Source organism: Salvia miltiorrhiza, chromosome 4, assembly GCF_028751815.1.
Source record: "Salvia miltiorrhiza cultivar Shanhuang (shh) chromosome 4, IMPLAD_Smil_shh, whole genome shotgun sequence".
Classification (NCBI taxonomy): domain Eukaryota; kingdom Viridiplantae; phylum Streptophyta; class Magnoliopsida; order Lamiales; family Lamiaceae; genus Salvia; species Salvia miltiorrhiza.
Window position 1 is genome coordinate 55,311,181 of NC_080390.1, and position 18,903 is coordinate 55,330,083.

Sequence of the window (18,903 nt, forward strand, 5' to 3'; positions counted from 1 at the left end):
AAGACACCAACAATGATTACCCAGTTCGGTGATAACACACCTACGTCTGGGGGGCCACGCCCAGTTCCAACAGTTCACTAGTGAAGATAAGAAATACAAAGGACTTACACACGAAGACTCGATCTTCCTAGCCTCTATTTTTTTCCAAATCGTCACCTATGTGAACTACCAAGAGCAAGATAAGACTTACTCTCACAAACGTGATTGCACCTCAATCCACGTTCAAACCAACAACAATAAACACTCCAACAAGCTGGAGTACAGATGAACGAACATAAACCCAACTCACGCTTCCACAGGAAACTAGCAGGAATCAACAGCACACTCACCCACGAACTGTATGCTCTCCTACTGCACGAAAATACTCTCTCAAAATAATGAGAATAACAAAGAAAGCAGCAGCCGCCTACGATCGACAACATCTCATTAAATATGAAAACCCTTGCCAAGAAGTAGAGAGCCCATGAACTGCCAGACCAAACCAACGCAGGGCCCATGTAGGGTTTCCATAAGGCGGCAAGTCCTAGGGTACGAAGACACCCTAAAGAAACGGACTCTTCAAGTAAATACAATATCTTAAAGGTATCTTTCCAAAAAATAGACCAAAACCCGTAGGAATAGTGTCTTCAGAAACAAGCAACTTCAGTAGCAACTCAACAAGAGACTCTTTGAGAAACATTGGAAGAGACATCTTTTGTTCTATGCAATGACAACACAAACTTAGAGTATATAGAATTATACTCTAACAACACACTTCTCTCAAACTATCTGCAAGAAATATCCACATTCTAAATTGTATGCGTGTTTTCTTCACGTGTCCACTTTAAGTACACATTTGACTGCATTTATTCCCTTTCTCTCTAATTAATTTTCTTTTTAATTACGTATGAATTATACGCTTGATGGTATAATCAAATATCCCGACAAGAGGCGGTAAAATGGATTATACCAGCAATATAATAGATTATGCCGCAGTATAATGAATTATGCCAGCGATATAATCATACAATACAACAATAGTTTGGGTGCATAATTATCGTCGCATAATTGGTAAATATCATCACGTATAATTGTGGTGTTAATTAATTACTATTTAGGAAAGAACCCACCTAGTAGTCATATACTCAATTCAAGGAATAATTAGTCAGATAATCATTATGCTAAATCATAAAAGAACCCTTGCAATGAGTCAGATAATCATCTATACTTAAGGTTTTTTTGCAACTAAACATATATTAAAAAAATCAAATAATTATAGGCTGCAGCAAATACAAAAATTGGGTATATATGGTACATGGTTTTTCAAACTTAGGTACTATTGCAAAGCCCCCAAATTAAAATGACAGTAGTTTTGACTTTTGAATTATATTGGGGCAAATTAATAATTAAACAAAAGTATGGGGGTAAAACAAGAAAGAACTCTTACTGAATAATTCGCCACCGAAGTCAATACCCAACAACAAAACGGCTAAACCCTTAAACCCTTTAATCTCTCTCTCTCTCTAGCTAGGCGCCTCCCTACCAGCGGCAGCCATGGCGTCCGTCGCATCGGAGAAGAAGAAGCAAAAGAAGCAAAAGAAGCAGAAGAAGAGAGAGAAGCAGAGTCTATCGGAGCTGAAAACTATGGGACAGCAGCTGCTGACCTCTAGAGCTCACGTCAATAACCTCCCCTTTCTCCTAACCTTCATCAACCCCACCTCTACGCCGCAATACGCACTCGAATCTCTCCTCTCACTCCAATCCTTCTTCACTCCTCTCATCCCCAAACTCCCTTCCTCCTCCTCCAGACATCCCGATTCCGACCCCGACCCCGAATTCATTTACCTGACGTGGCTGCGCGCCAAGTTCGACGAGCTGACGCAGAGCCTCATCGATCTCGTCGTCTCCTCCCAATCCGACGGTGCTCTTCGGGTACAATTACTTTATCGACTTTGTTTTCTTTCCACAGCTCTAATTGAGGACATCATCAGCTCTGTAATGCTTTCAGGATTTTCTCTTTTATTGCAGGAAGTTGTGCTTGATTCAATAATGGAATTTGTGAAAGTGGGGAATGGGGGAAAGTTCCATACCGCTATTTATCACAAGCTTCTCCGTGCTATTGTAAGTTTGATTGCACATTGTTTTGTATTCTATGTTTATTAATTCACGTCTCATTTTTTTTCTCTTTTACTTTTGAATTGTCTCATGCTTGAAGGTTCGGTCTGAACTGGGTGTTGATGACATTGTATTGGATATGCTAGCAGAAAAGTATTTCAATTACGTTGATGTTCGGTAAGTTCCAATTTTCTTGAGCACATCTTTGACTGAGTGCACAAATAATCTCAATGAATATCAGAAGTAAGATGTAATGCGTTGCTAAAGATCTTCCGATGATACTATTAGTGATCATGAGAGGAATCCAGTTCCAAATTTTTAATCTTTTGATTTCATTATTGTTCAAAGTGTTGCACCTATTTTTAGGAGCATCTGCGTTCCTCCCTTCCTCATGAACATAGTTTCTGCTGAACCTCATCGTCGGTTACAATTGTACTGTACAGGTACTTTACTTACAGTTCCCTTGAAAAGCTGGCTCGGACTTTGGAGAGAGAAGGTTCGTGCTCTTTATACTCTTATGCTACTCATCAATGAGCATAGATCTAGTGGTATCCTATACGCTTAATAGGGTCAAATTTGTGTTCTCCCTGGCAGAAAACAAAGAAGTAAGTCAGGATGGGAATGATCTCCTGTCAAGACCAAGGTTAGTGAATATTTTATCGTCAAAGTTGTTGTCTGAAATGACTTGAATGGTTGTGGATCATCAACCTTCTGTGACAGCTAATGACATCTAATACGTATAATTAAGAGTTGTAAGTTTCAGTTCAAGAACACTTCTTGAAAAGATAGGAAATTTATCACTTGTTAGGTTAAGATGTATGATACAGGAGAGGTGGTGTTTGGTGATAAATGTTCTTTATTTCCATTATTTTTTTAAGGTGCTTATGCTTATTCTCCTGTTGTATATGTAGCATTGAACTTTCCATTCAAAAGATGTATAAGTTATTAGCCTGCATCCAGCCATTGGAAGCTGTAGAGGAGAAGTTAGAGATGTGGAACGATTCAGGTAATTTTAAGTATTTCACTTGCTAATTTATCTTGTAAATTAAGTTTTGTGGTTAATGTCTTTTAGTATTTTACTATGCAACTTGTCATTCAGTTAGCATTTGAACCAATGGAGAAAATGTCCTTTAATTCCATGGATATTTTTTATTATTTTTTTTCTTGACTTGCGAATTGAGGTGCCCATTTCTTCTTTTCTGACTGCATGGAAACACTGTGAGAATGCAAGAGTTAGTTACAAGATCACCCCTTCTCTTCTTCCTTTGATAAGGTGGAACAATCCCAGGTCATTGAGTTGAAATATGCTAATTTGGTTGTGACAAATATGCTGCTAAATTAACAGATTTCATTGCTTTTTCTATTAGAACTTGACTCATTTTAGTGGTTGACATTCATAGTGATAATTTGAGTTGCCACTGAGAGATGGAAACATCGAAAATATTTTACTTTTTGAACATGGTGTGCTTCCCTCATATTTTAGCTCTGTTAGCACTTATGTGCAAGTTTTCGGTGCATCTTAATCAACTTAATGAATTTTTGTTAACAACAGTTTTGATTTTTCTCTTCTCTGTATCTAACAGGCACTTTACTTGGGAAAAGCAATGACAAGGTAAGTTCTCTGGATGAGTTTTAGAACAATGGCGATGCATCTTTAATATATGTGCTTGACTTCTTCCTTCTAAGCATCCCCAAGATTGGCACTTTACAGGTTTTATCTCCCAAAAATGCTGCAAAGAAAATGAAACTGAAGTTTACTAAAGCATGGATATCATTCCTCAGTTTGCCTCTTCCTCTTGATGTATACAAAGAGGTAAGGTTAAGTATGTATGTCAATGGGTCCATGACCTTCTCTATAATGAATTCTTTTATTTTAGTAGTTACTCTCAAATACATAGCTCTTTAAATTTTCAGTTTATAAGATGCATGATGAGTTTTATTAATAATTAGCATCCTTTTATGAATATCTTGCTCCAATTTCTAACCTAATTTTGTGTAAGTTTTTGTTACATTTTAAATTTTAAATTCATTGCATAACACCTAAGTTTTTCCACCAAAGCTGTTTACCTCATCTTCTTTATTTTTATAACACTTCTTACGCTTTTTTTTTATCTTGAAATGGATATTACAAAATCACTCTCATATTCACTTCATGTACAGGTTCTTGTAACACTTCATCAGTCCGTCATTTCTCACCTCTCAAATCCGATCATGCTATGGTAAATTGCACCGAACTTTGTCATGGCTTGTCTATCGATGTTTCTCACACTTAATAATTTTTCTGGCATATTCATTTGCAGTGATTTCTTGACACGATCCTATGACATAGGTGGTGTTGTCAGTGTTATGGCTCTCAGCAGCCTGTTTATACTGATGACACAGCATGGCCTTGAGTACCCCAACTTCTATAATAAACTTTACGCTCTGTTGGAGCCCTCTGTGTTTATGGCAAAACATCGATCAAAATTCTTCCAAGTAATTGATATACAATCTCATTGAATTTGTATTTATTTTTTCTGAATTTGTACCTTTTTCAAACAGTGGCTTTTATCATACAACTGCATAATGCTAATTATATATGAATGTCATTGCCAGCTGCTGGACTCGTGCTTGAAATCATCGTTGCTTCCAGCATATCTAGCTGCTGCTTTCTGCAAAAAGTTGAGTAGACTTGCACTGTTTGCTCCTCCTTCAGGAGCGCTAGTTATCGTTGCCTTGGTTCACAACCTTCTACAAAGGCATCCTTCAATTAACTTTCTGGTGCATAGGGTAAGAGAAATTATGTTTTCTCTTTGTTTTAGCCATTTTTTTGGATTATATCAGTGGAGACATGTACTTTGCGTATTTTTTTACCTGTTTTCCATAAAAGCCAATATCCGTCATGCACTACACTAATTACTATAAACAGGCCAGAAACCTAAAAAACTAAGTACTATAAACAGTTTGAATGCGATCCATAACATGATGATAGTGACTCAGGAAATGTTCAACTACCTGTAAAAGCTCTCGACTGCTAAAGCATGTAAATTAGTCTATCATGCATGTTTGTATGATAGGATATTGACCTTAGAATCTGTCCTCATCTCCAGACTATAGTATTCATAACCAAAAAAAGGAAGCAGAAAATAAAAGATGCTCAGGAGACCTTTCATTGCGAAGAGCACAGAAGTGTCTAATATAACCCATTTTTCTGCATTCCTTTAATGTATCGACAAGCTCTCACTTAATGATGCATAATATATCCACTGTGTAGGAAATTGGTCCGGATACTACTTTAGATACTTCGGAAGAAAAGAGCAGTCCTGAAGGTGCGAACAGGGATTTGTTTCAAGAGAAGCCCGGAATTGATCACTTCAAAAATGAGGAAAATGATCCTAAAGCTACCAATGCCATGAGTAAGCTTTTTCCTAATTTATTCATTGTTGTGTTACTTGTGTCTATACTGGCTACATATGCCTCCCCGTTATTTACTCTTTAACTCATTATTACTATATTCTTTATTTCTGTTGTAACGAAATTCTATCTGCCATACAATTTTATCCCTCTGTATAACCGTGGCATGACTGAGCAGGAAGCTCTCTCTGGGAGATCGACACTCTTCGTCATCATTATAGCCCTCCGGTCTCAAGGTATGTACTAAATCCATCGTCTTCTGTCTATTGCTATTCCCTGTATCCTAGCAACGTCTTCATCTTCCCCACCACTGTTGACTGGTGTATTCCTCTCACGTCATCAGATTCGCTTTGTCCCTGGCGAATGATTTGGCTGTAAGAGCTAGAACACCTGAACTTGCAGTTAGCGATTTTAGTTCGGGTTCATATGCAACAATCTTCGGTGACGAGGTAATCTTCTGAATCACTTATCACTCGTTCATATTCTACTAATCCCTACCACTTGATAGCTGTTAATGTGATTTCCTTTGCTGGAAAGCCACTACTAGTAATTGTTGTGAAAACCTGAATGATTTTATACAGATTAGACGACGAGTGAAACAGGTGCCGTTGGCGTTCTACAAGACGACTCCCTCATGTTTGTTTTCAGAGATGGATTTTCCTGGTTGGACATTCAAATCCACTGCAAATGATGATGCATCTTCAAAAAGGAAACGGGTCGATTCAGTATAGATTAGCATCATTGAATTTGTTGAACAAATTAGGTGCAAGAAATTTTGAGCTGTTTATCCATATGTAAGGACCAATGTAATCTCAACTTGAAAATGAGATTGTTTCATTATTGTAGTCTAAGAGTGCAAGAGTTTTATCTTCAACTTTTTGCTTCAAGTTGAAACAATAATGCTATTTGGACAAAATTTGTCCGGATAAAATATGATGAAATACTTTATAAAATAAATTTATTTAAAAATTTTGATTCAAAATAAAATAAAATATAGCTAGTTTTATTGTTTTCTTTATATTGTAATTTTTTAATAACCTTTTTAATTATTATTATTTTTAAAGTACACAAACTACAAATAAAATAATAAAAAATAAAAGAAATTGTTAAAAATTACGAAAAGCCTACAATATGAAGAAAACAATAAAATTAACTATACTCTTTTAAACTTGAATCAAAATTTATAAATAAATTGATTTTAAAAAAAATTTAACCTTATTTTTGTTCGGACAAATTTTATCCAGCACTACTCAAGTTGAAATGGAAATATTTTTGCTTCAAGTAGAATGAAAATTAATGATAGGAGCAGCTGGTTTTCCCAATGCCGGCCTCTAGGACAGTGATAAGCTCCTGCAATTTCTGATAGGTGATAAGCACACAATTTTAGTAGCATGGATATTTATATGGCGGCCACATTATTGTCAATGATAAACTAATTAAATTAAAAAAGAATTGATTTATAAAAAAAAGATTTAACTAATTTTTGAACGTTTTGTACAAATTGTAACTATGTATATATATATATATACTATAATATTTTTAATTTTAAAAAATAAAATTAAATAAAAATGAAAAAAACTATTCGCTCTGTCCCGTTTATAAAATCCCAATTTTTATTTTAAAACGTCTTATTTGTAATATCTCAATCCAAAACAAAAAATAAATTATTTTATCTATAATAATATGTTTAATATCCATATACTGGCACGGTTTCTGTCGCTATTATAGGTCGCTATCCAAATGAGTTACACTATAAGTTACCGTGCTTATTATTTACTTTTGTAATTATTAGAACTAATATCGCTGATTATTTCATTTTGGTCGTTGCTACCTACTTATGTTTATTTAAAAGAACACTAAACAAACTAAATAAGAATGTAATTATAAAATGAGCTCAAGTCAAAAAAAAAAAAAAAAATGAGCTACACAACAAATTAGCGGAGCCGATTTATTGGACCCAAATCCGCCTCCATTTCCTCCATTAAAATGCTGTAACAAAAAATATCTATTCCTTCCTTCTCTTCCCAACGAATTCTCCACATTTTCCTCTTCAAAAAATATCCCAATTCCTTTTCAGCTTTCTCTTTTTTATCTGCAAATAGCTAACCCTAATCGACCATTTCGAGAAGAAGGAAAAATCCGCTCTCGTGGAAATGGGGATCAGAAAGCTGAACGACGGCGGCGGTTCGTCCACGCACTCACTGCCGCGAGTAGAGACCCCGCTCTTGTCCGGCGGCGGCAAGCCCGTCGTCCTCTCCTCTCAACCCAAAACATTCGCCAATGTCTTCATCGCCATCGTCGGCGCCGGCGTCCTCGGCCTCCCGTACACGTTCATGCGCACCGGCTGGCTCACCAGCCTCGTCACGGTCTTCGCCGTCTCCATCCTCACCTACCACGGCATGATGCTCCTCGTCCGCACCCGCAGGAGGATCGAGGAATCCACCGTCTGCTCCTCCTCCGCCAAAATCACATCCTTCGGCGACTTAGGGTTCGCCGTCTGCGGATGCGTCGGCAGATCCGCCGTCGATCTGATGATCGTCCTCTCGCAAGCCGGATTCTGCGTCGGCTACCTAATATTCATCGGCAACACCCTCGCCAATCTGTTCACCTCCTCCCTTGCGCTCGCCGCAGCAGCCCCTACGATTTGGGGGTTTTCAGCTAAGACCTTATACATTTGGGGATGTTTCCCCTTCGAATTGGCGCTGAATTCGATCCCCTCGCTAACCCTACTAGCGCCGCTCAGCATCTTCGCCGACATCGTCGACCTCGCCGCGATGGGGCTAGTGATGATCGAGGACGCGCTATTGTTCAGCCGCCACATGCCGCCGGTGGAGGCCTTCGGCACCTTCTCCACCTTCTTCTACGGCCTCGGCGTCGCCGTCTACTCGTTCGAGGGGGTCGGGATGGCTCTCCCTCTGGAATCCGAGATGAAAGACAAGTCCAAATTCGGGCGAATTCTGTGCCTTACGATGATCATCATCGCCGCCATATACGGCGCCTTCGGCGTCATGGGCTACTTCGCCTTCGGCAACGACACGCAGGACATCATCACGGCCAACATGGGGAAGGGATTGCTGAGCACCTTCGTGCAGCTAGGGCTCTGCATAAACCTCTTCTTCACTTTCCCGTTGATGATGAACCCGGTTTATGAGGTGTTTGAGAGGAGGCTTTGGGAGGGGAGGTACTGCATTTGGCTGCGGTGGATGCTGGTGCTGGCGGTGTGCTTGGTGGCTCTGTTTGTGCCGAATTTCGCGGATTTCCTGTCGCTGGTGGGGAGCAGCACCTGCTGCGTGCTGGGCTTCGTGTTGCCGGCGCTGTTTCATTACCTGACGTTCAAGGATGAGATGAGCCGGAGACAAGCTGGTTTGGATTTGGCAGTCATCGTGTTGGGCACTTCCCTTGGTGTGGTCGGAACTTGGTATTCCCTTCAGGAGATTTTCTCAGTTAAGGTATGAGGAACTCTCATTATTTCTGCAAGATTCTTTACATTTTCGAGTCTTTATTTGGGGGATTCCAACTTGTAGTATATGTATACTTATTGCCACTTGTTATCAATGAATGTTAACTTTTTGCGAAAATTCTTGCATTCATTTTTATAGATATGTATTGGTTATTAAAATTACTAATGATGTAACCATTTGAAAGTCAGACTTCCCGAGCTAGCTTTCGGGATTTTAATTAAGTTTTTCTTCCCAAAAAAAAATTTACTTATGTGTCTTTGATCTCTCCTACAAGATATGCAATTTCATAAATGCAATATGAAAATTCTCAATTATGTAAAATAATAGATATAACTTAACATTTAATAGATATGTAAAATAATGATATGATTCAAATTTTTCATAATAATATAAACCTCAATGATATGAAAACATATCACGTGTATATATAAAAAAATATATGTACGCCGTTTCAAATAATACTACATAAATACAATATGAAAATTCTCAATTATGATTATACTTTAAATTTTGTATATAATGAAATTTATTTTCCAAATATTTTAATAAGATTTATAATTACAAATAGTAAACATTAATTGCAAGACTATTCTACGCTAGAATATTTCCATGCGAGACATTCATACGTCGGCTAAAACTAATGATTAATTTTACCATTAATTACATTAATATATAACTTTATGTATATTTAATTGCAAGACTATTCTATTTAAATATGCATTTGCAAGACTATATTTCTATGCATGAATATTATGCGAGACATTCATAGGTCGGGTAAAACTAATTTGGAGCCCGTTTCAAGTAAATAAACTAATCCAAACTTTAAAAGGGCCAGGCCCATTCTAACAGAGCGAAGCCCAACATAGTAAAGGACTAGGCCCATTCTAAAACTAGACAGATATTTTGTCGTAATAATCATCTTTTTTGACTTATCTACGTACTCAGACAACATATGTCGCAGCCCACAGCTCACCTCCTTTGTCATTTTATCTTGTACTCCCTCCGTCCCACTCTAATAGGCTCATTTCTTTTCGGTACGAAGATTAAAAAATTTACTTTTTAGTAGTAAAGTGGTGTGGTCCACCCCAATTAAGTACATTTTTTCGCTTAAAATGAAAAATGAGCCTATTGGAGTGAGACGTTCTAAAAAGGAAAACGAGTCTATTGGAATGGGACAGAGAGAGTACTGTTTTACAACCTATCAACATTCACTTTCAAGATCAATCCACACCTTTCATTTCCTAATTTTGATGCAGTGGAGAAAGTATCACATCATTGTATGGAATGATGGTTGAGATTGAATTAGATGTGATTTTTTTACAAATTAATAGTATATATAAGAATAAAAGATAAAGAAAACATATGAAGCCATAGAGAAAGTGTCCAATTTTTCGCCAAAAATAATAATTGTGCCCTATTTTTCGTGAACGGAAGAAATAATGCATAGGTGTAATTTCTTCAATCACTCGTTTGTCGATACTTCATTGTTAAGGTCTTCGAAGATTTTTATTAGAATTTAAGAAGGTGGGATCGTATTAGTTCGGAGTTTCAATCCATTAATAAAAACCAGTATTTGGCCCAAGCCCATGATTTGACAAAGATGATAAGGTCATAGTAATACAGCAATATACAGAGAAATCCAAGTATCGTAGCACATTAGTATTTTTCCTTTTTTTTTTTTTTTACTTTTTCTTTTTTTGTGGTTTTTCTTCGGATACAATTTTTTTATATATATATGGAGTAATGGAATTTAAATCTTAAATTTATTACATAAACTAGTCTACGCCGCTTTTCTCTTTAGAATACTAGTAGCATATTAGTATTCATTTTATAAAAGGATTATTAGCGCCTAAATACATCAATTCTGGATAGTTTGATTTTACATATAAACTTTAAAAAGTGTAAAAAAAATATACACGAATTTTAATATTGTAACAATTTTATCACAAATTCAAATATTAGATATTCGAATTCCATAAAAATATTACGATTTACGAGTTTAGAGATATCTTATACGATATCTTTTAGAGATGTCTTATATGATGTCACAAATTCAATTTTTGCTCAAATTAAAGCTGACGTGGCAAGTCGAAATATCGACGTGTATTCATCGGACGTTATAAAAAAATGACATCGTATAGGACATCTCTAAAAGATATCGTATAAAACATCTCTAAACTCATAAATCGTACTAAGATTTTTATGGAGTTTGAATATCTAATATTTGAATTTGTAACAATAAATTGATACAATATTAAAATTCATATATTTTTTATACCTTTTAAAGTTCATATACAAAACCAAACTATCTTCAAAATTGGTGTATTTAAGCGCTAATAAATTGGTGTATTTAAACGCTAATAATTCTTGATAAAATTGAATAATGACGTACGAATATCTTGAAGAAAAAGGGTAAAAAGAAAGGCAATATAGAGAGAGAAGCAGTCAGTTAGGTGAAAGTTTGAAATTTGGTTTCGTTATTCCCGTAGCATTAAAGTGGGCATCCATCACTGCTCGTAACTCCTTGTTTCGCTAATTTCCAGATTCCATGTAAGAAAAAAAAAAAAAAAAAAAAAAAAAAAAAAAAAAAACAAGAGTGCCCACCAGCACATTAACAATGGCAGCTGTCACCAGCCCATATTCAAAATTCCTTCTCTCAATACCCAAATTTACTCTACTTTATAAACTCTCTCTTCTCTTCCTCACTCACTCACTTCCCACTTTACAACTCTCCTCCTCTCCCACTCCGCCACTGCGCCACCACCTTCCATTTCTCCGCCGCCACCATGCTCATACACTTACTATTCCTCGCTTCATTACTCGGCGCAGCTCATTCTCGAAATGCCACCGTGCAGCCTCTCAAATCACGACCAATTACAGGCGGCGGCGGCGGCGATGCATTCTTCAACCCGCAGCTCCCGCCGCGGGCCCTCTCCGCCTCCGCGAAATTCGAGGGCTCCTCCGACCTCGTCAACCTCCGCTACCACATGGGGCCCGTCCTCTCCTCCCCGATCAACGTCTACCTCATCTGGTACGGCAAGTGGGCCCCCTCCAGCCAGCTCCTCATCCGGGACTTCCTCCTCTCCATCTCCGCCGCGGCCCCCCGGAGCCCCTCCGTCGCCGAGTGGTGGCGCACCGTCGCCCTCTACACCGACCAGACCGGCGCCAACGTCTCCCGCTCCCTCCTCATCGCCGGCGAGTACTCCGACCGCCTCTACTCCCACGGACGCTCCCTCACGCGCCTCTCCGTCCAGGAGATCATCGCCACCGCCGTCCGCTCCAAGCCCTTCGCCGTCGACCACAAGAAGGGCATCTACCTCGTCCTCACCGCCACCGACGTCGCGATGCAGGACTTCTGCCGCGCCGTCTGCGGCTTCCACTACTTCACCTTCCCCTCCATGGTCGGCTACACGCTCCCCTACGCGTGGGTCGGCAACTCCGCCACGCAGTGCCCCGACGTCTGCGCCTACCCCTTCGCCGTCCCGGCCTACATGGCCGGGGGGGGCCCGGGGGCGCTGCGGCCCCCCAACGCCGACGTCGGCGTCGACGGCATGATCAGCGTGATCGCGCACGAGCTCGCCGAGCTCTCCTCGAACCCGCTCGTGAACGCGTGGTACGCCGGCGAGGACCCCACGGCGCCCACCGAGATCGGGGATCTGTGCGAGGGGCTGTACGGCAGCGGCGGCGGCGGCGGCTACATTGGGCAGGTGATGAGGGACGGCGGCGGCCGGACCTACAATTTGAACGGGCGGCGGGGGAGGAGGTTTTTGGTGCAGTGGGTTTGGAGCCCCATTCTCAAGGCCTGCGCGGGGCCCAATGCTGTTGATTAATTTATTTTTTCCTATATAGATTTTTCTCACTAATCAAAACACAACTTTTTCGGTTGTTTAATTATTCAATTCGATGAAGCATTATATTTATTGGTTTTGTATGTTCTTATCCCAAGAGCATGGGGCGGTGCAGGGACTTGCGGTGGAGATAGATTGTATGAATGAATGATTTTGTTGGAATTTTTTAGTACATAGATTGTATGAATGAATGATTGTGTGTGCATACATTTAGTTGAGTTTTTGAAAGTCTATTAAATTATTACTCTTTGTTACATAAAAGTGTTTTAATTTATTTCATCAAAAAAATTTAGATAAGAGTAAAAGAAAAATTAAAAATAGTGAAGCTCATTTTTATTTTATGAGAATGATAAAATTAAAATGAATAATTAAAAGGTAAAAAGATAGTGAAGCACACTTTTTTATTTTAAAAAAGGGACGCTTATTATGGGACAACTCAAAAAGAAAAGTAACGCCCTTGTTATGGAACGGAGGAAGTAATAGTTAAATTATTAATAGCTTTTAAGTAATAAGTTTCAGTCAAATTTTGAATTTATACAGTAATTTAAATTTGATTCCATAGTTATTGAATTTTTAAATCTCTCTGATTTTATTAACGAGTTGAATTCCGATCACATTCAATTTGATATAGCCAACTGAAAATTTGAAGTGACTTTGGCAGATAAATCACGACGAATTCGACATCACTAGCAAAGTTAGAAGTTCAATAATTGCTCGACTCATTTGTGTGGATGATTTTGTTTTAATTTTTTAGTACATAAAGTAAAACATCTTAATATATATGGATATTTATTTGGCTGTTTTCTGAGATGTGTATATACATAGATTTAGTTGAGTTTTAAAAGTGTAGATTGTGGCTCTATTCGACTTTAATTTAGTCTGTTTTTTTAATGGTTAATTAATGATGGGTTGCTCACTTTCTTGGTTTATAGTTCTCTCTTTCTCTCTCTCACCCACAAGTAGCTAATTAATCATCTGGGATTATATTATTAGTGGGGCCCATATACTTTATTTTTTTTAAATTTTGGATTGGTAACGTTTAATAAGCTTGTACTTATGTGGTTGCATTCTACCCTACTTCTACCATCATTCCATTTTATATACATCATTGTTTGACCAATTACTTTTAGTCAAGTGTAACAAACTAACAATATTAGTATATCATAATTTGACTTAAAAACAGACTAGGATAGTTACTTTCCTCGTCCGTAAAAAATTTATCATAATTTTATTTTAATTTATTCATAATTTTTTTTTTTTTATTTATAGTGATAGAATTCATACAACTTCATGTATAATTAAAATATCATTATTTCGCTGATAACTTTATTTACATTTTATTAAAATTAATGTTGTCGTAGTGTGATAATTTAATTTTATGAACGCAGATATATTTTTTTAAATGGTTTGAATTCCGATGAAAAAATACAAACAAATTAACAAAAAACATCAAAAGATGAATGGTATTATAGCAATATTCATTTTTTTACTTACTTTTGGATACAGTAATTAAATCTTCGAAGTGACATCATAGAACGATTCTCTTTTGTATTTAAAATTTAAAACATTCCTTCAAAAAAATAAAAAATAAAACATCTATGAAAAAATTCAGTTAAATTAAGCTGACATGAATTGACCGATAGCAATGCAACGTGGACAAGATCAATCTGACGTAGGCGACACATGTACAACTACTAAAATTATTGGGTCAAACTGATGCATAATATAAAGCCTCATTAATTTTATTTAGCCTACAATCGTGTGTAGGCAAGAAAAGAGTTAAAAAAATATTTATTTGGCCTACAATTTAGTACTACTACGTTTTAGGATGGGTAGAAAAGAGTAAAAAAATATTTATGTCACTATTTTGTCACCTTTTTCACATTTTTATTGAATGAATAATTTTTTTGAGTTGTTTATTCGAGTATCTCATTTTCACTTCAATTATTGATAATATCATCATAAAAGATGCATGCTATAATATTTTCCCATACTTTTGATCACCTTATAAACGCATGGCATAAAAAAGGTGAGGAATTGAGGATTACCAAAATAGTAGTATGATTTTTCTTTTGGGGTCATATTTACGCAGTTAAAAGTTTGATCCGTTAAGACTGCCCACGCTTGGTTGGGTATTTTTAGAGGTTGGAAAGAGAATTAAGTAATTGAATCAATTACTTGTTGTTTGGTTTGGGTAATGAGATAATCATTACCCTTACTTGAGGGTAACCCAATGACCCAATTTGTTACCCCTCAAAATAGAGGGGAAACAAAAAAAAGTGAATCACTTACTAATGATTTATTTTTATTGTTAAACCAAACACTCAATAAAAATAATGGTTATTGTTACCATTCCACTCCTTTATTCGATTCCATTCCCTTTCCATTCCTCTACTTGAACCAAACGAGCACTAAAGTCTGATCTATTAAGACTTAAACTAAATTTTAAAAAGAAAACAAAAAAAACATAAATAAAGGCAGTCGCTATCTGTGGTGCGTGTGTATGTTAATGTTACAGAAGGAATGCAGCTGGAATTTTGCGCTGCTTATTGTTTTTGAGGTCGACTCACTCACAAGAGTCATTCAACATTTTCTCACACATTTGGAAATCCATACTCTCTCTCTCTAAATTGGAATTATATATATAATTACGAATTGCACTGAATAAGAAGTAGAGAGGCGAGTAGTATTTGGGGTGGGAAACAGAAATGATGACATGTGATAATGAAGTTAGCAAGAGAGAGAGAGAGATGTGAGAATCGAGTTGAGCAATTGAAACCACACTTTTTCATTTGCGAGAAACAGCTATGCAAGGGCCCCTCTGGCCATACCCAATAATTATATGATTTGAAGTCCATTATGTTCATTCGTGAAATTGCATTGTTTTTCGAAATTATGAGTTTTAATAAATAATGGAGATATATGTATTGTGTGTAGAAAAAAGTCTACTAAAATTGAGTGAAAAAACAATTTAGCGAGTTTAAAAAAAATACTAGTAATTAGAAGATGTGTAGAAAATGAAGAAAGAAATCGATTAAAGTTGTAGTGTTAAATAGTTGAGCCTTTTTATAAATATTGGATATGGATGAAGTTTAAAATATACTCCCTCCGTCCCATTCCAATAGGCTCATTTTTCTTTTTGCGATGTCCCATTTCAATAGGCTCATTTTTCTTTTAAGGTAAAAAAGTTGTATTTAATTAAGGGACATTTGCAAAAATGCCCACATCCTTATAAAAACTTGTAAAATTGCCCACTTTCATAAACAAAAGTGGGCAATTTTACAAGTTTTTTATAAGAAGGGGGCATTTTTCCCTATTAACACTTTAATTAATGTGGACCACACCACTTTACTACCACTTTTCTACTAAAAAGTAATTTTTTTTAATTTTCGTGCCCAAAAGAAGTGAGCCTATTGGAGTGGGACGGAGGGAGTAAGAATTAGCTTCTAAAAAATGAAATATTATAAATTTTGTGGATGGTGGAAGTTCTCAGAAACTGAGTGAATTTATTAATTTATTCTAAATTATTATATGAAAAACTGAATAATTAAAGAAATTGCATGAAGGATATAGGTCAAACTGAATTTTGACAATATTTTCCTATAAATTTCGAAATATAACATTTATATATTTGCCTATTTAGGCACCCAAAATTTGAGAAAATGCCAAATTGTGTCAATTATGTAGACGTATGGCTTATGCATACACAAGATTATCCAAGCCATGGTCATTTGATTAAAATTATTATATTCAATAATTCATAAAATAAATAAATATGAACATATCGAGGCCTAGGATTGACTGTGCAAATCAGTTCGGTTGCACAATGCATTTTTGCTCTTTTAGTCAAACAACAATCAATTTTACCAAGTATTTAAGTCAAGCCTCACTGGCAGCATGAAATAATTCAAAGTCTAGATTGAAAAATATCTTATACGAAAAGCCAGAGGAAGATATTTTTGAAGAGGTGAAATGAATTCGTATTGAGGCATGGTCAAGAGAAACAATAATAAATGTAGGCGGTGAAAAAATAACTATTTTGTTGTACTTTAATTTTTTCTTTTTTTTAAAATTTTTGGTCGTACTTTAAAATTAAATGCAGTGGATAGAGTGCGTGTAATGAGTCGTGAGGCTCGGAGTGGGTGGACTATACCAAAGTTGTAGGAACATTCTACTTATGATAGATGTTGCAAAGTGTATAACATACCTATGTCATACTATTGTAATATACTCCCTCCGTCCACGAAAAACATGCCACTTTGCTTTCGGCACGGGTTTTAAGAAAATGTGAGTAAAGTTGGTAGTGGAGTAAGGGTCCCACTTTAAATGTGAGTGGAGTTGTGTGGACCCTACTACTAAAAATGGAAGTGGCATATTTTTTGTGGACGGACGAAAAAGGAAATTGTGGCATATTTTTGGTGGACGGAGGGAGTAATATTTTTAACCCAACCCATCTTGTTTTTGTGTTTTGGTGGGGCACAAAAAGAGCAAAGAACACAAGCATCTAGAATGCAAAATGGATTTATTATTTATTACATTAACTATATATGCACTTTAGGCGTCTACCTTGACAATAATTTGAAGACAATTGAGATAAAAAAAAAAAACCAAAATAATTTAAAATTTGTATACTTAGAGGCAATTTTTTTAATACTCCATGTATCTCTTGTCTCTCAATAATGTGCATCGCTTTTAAAAATAGAAAAATCACTTTCTATCTGTCCTACCTATCTTGAGACATTTTTTTTATTGAGCCATCCCACTTATTGAGATATTTCTTATTAGACAAACATTTTATATCATTTATTCACATTTTTACTGTGTCACCTACCACACTTAATACAACTAAATACTAATTTCTTAAATTTTATACTTAAATTTTTTGTCTCAAGATAAATGGCGGAGGGAGTAACGAAAAAGGCGTATTCTTGTGGGACGGAAGGTGTACATAAAGTCACAATTGAATGAAAGCCTCGTGTATTTCGACACAATTATCCGAGAGCAAAAAACATGATTTATACGAACATAAGTTCTCTCGTGCGAAGCATGCAGACTATTCACATACTTTAACAAGACATTTATAAATATTTTAATTAAAATATATGAATAATCTCCCACTTTATACAATTCTCTTTAATTGTACGTAGGAAAATATCTTGTATGAGTCCACCTGATGAAGTAGTTCAAATTAAATGCCCACGTGCACCCCATAATTTGTTGGGCCCCCAAAAACCAGCGTTGGGCCTGCTTCTATTTTTTTATTCGAAGCGGCGAGGCCCACGACATGTCAAATTCAAGATGAAGATGAATCCGCATGGCCATGGAGATTCCGCGACAAGTGTACTTCCCTTCGCCACGTTCGGGCTCTAAGTCGGCGCAGGCGGCATACACACACACACACACACACACATATATATATATATATATATATATATATATATATATATATATATATATATATCTAACCATGCAATAGCTGAATTGAAAGAAATTAATGGCGGACATGCGAGGACGCGGCGTGGTGTGCGACGACAGGTGCGGCTGCCCGTCGCCGTGCCCCGGCGGGGCGGCGTGTAGCTGCGCGGGAGGAGGAGGAGCGGCGGAGGAATCCGCCGTGGACCACAAGAAGTGCCCGTGCGGGGAGCACTGCGGGTGCAACCCCTGCACGTGCACCTCCGCCGCCCAGAGCGCCGGCACCGGCAAGGCGCACTGCAGGTGCGGCGCCGGCTGCACGTGCCCTACTTGCGCGGCCTGATCAGCCTCTACCTAGCTAGCTCTTGTTTTTGTATTTGAATAAACACGTCATGTATCTATCCTTTTACTTATATATAATACTATGTTCATGTGGTTTCTTGCATCTTTTATTTCTGTGCTTAGCTACACCAGCCAAATAAGGAACAAACATAAATACAAAAAAAATGAATGGCCTTGCTGAGCTTGTGAGCTCATTAAAATTATTTATAAGTTGTTTAGAATGTAAAATGAGTTTTTATACAATTTTTATGAAGCTCTCACAAATTAAATTCATCAATCTTATTTACTTTCGTTGGGTTTTTAAACTAATAATCTAATAAAAATAGTTTTACTCTAAATTCATTAGTTTTGTT

The 18,903-nt window shown here is 36.9% G+C and overlaps 4 protein-coding genes across 5 annotated transcripts; all 4 read left to right on the top strand.

Annotated features, from left to right (window-relative positions):
* Window positions 1-1,444: 1,444 nt before the first annotated feature.
* On the top strand, window positions 1,445-6,361 carry LOC131020858 (protein NUCLEOLAR COMPLEX ASSOCIATED 4). Of its 2 annotated transcripts, none has more exons than XM_057949904.1 (15): window positions 1,445-1,911; window positions 2,008-2,100; window positions 2,195-2,271; window positions 2,538-2,590; window positions 2,689-2,737; window positions 3,006-3,100; window positions 3,678-3,706; window positions 3,806-3,907; window positions 4,255-4,313; window positions 4,395-4,569; window positions 4,690-4,863; window positions 5,348-5,489; window positions 5,666-5,723; window positions 5,831-5,936; window positions 6,069-6,361. In XM_057949904.1, exons 1-15 carry the CDS (start codon window positions 1,534-1,536, stop codon window positions 6,216-6,218), a joined length of 1,740 nt encoding a protein of 579 aa, XP_057805887.1. In that variant the 5' UTR covers window positions 1,445-1,533; the 3' UTR covers window positions 6,219-6,361. The 2 variants fall into 2 exon arrangements, with proteins under 2 accessions (XP_057805887.1, XP_057805886.1); XM_057949903.1 differs by having other exon boundaries at window positions 1,461-1,911; window positions 3,791-3,907.
* A 1,044-nt stretch (window positions 6,362-7,405) lies between these two features.
* LOC131020859 (amino acid transporter AVT3B-like) lies at window positions 7,406-9,065 on the top strand. Its single transcript, XM_057949905.1, has one exon. It carries the CDS (start codon window positions 7,641-7,643, stop codon window positions 8,940-8,942), a length of 1,302 nt encoding a protein of 433 aa, XP_057805888.1. The 5' UTR covers window positions 7,406-7,640; the 3' UTR covers window positions 8,943-9,065.
* A 2,322-nt stretch (window positions 9,066-11,387) lies between these two features.
* Window positions 11,388-13,014, top strand: LOC131020860 (protein EXORDIUM-like 5). The gene has a single exon (XM_057949906.1). The coding sequence runs from the start codon at window positions 11,735-11,737 to the stop codon at window positions 12,776-12,778; it is 1,044 nt and encodes a 347-aa protein (XP_057805889.1). The 5' UTR covers window positions 11,388-11,734; the 3' UTR covers window positions 12,779-13,014.
* Window positions 13,015-18,251: 5,237 nt separating this feature from the next.
* Window positions 18,252-18,651, top strand: LOC131020861 (EC protein homolog). Its single transcript, XM_057949907.1, has one exon. The coding sequence runs from the start codon at window positions 18,291-18,293 to the stop codon at window positions 18,549-18,551; it is 261 nt and encodes an 86-aa protein (XP_057805890.1). The 5' UTR covers window positions 18,252-18,290; the 3' UTR covers window positions 18,552-18,651.
* Window positions 18,652-18,903: the final 252 nt, after the last annotated feature.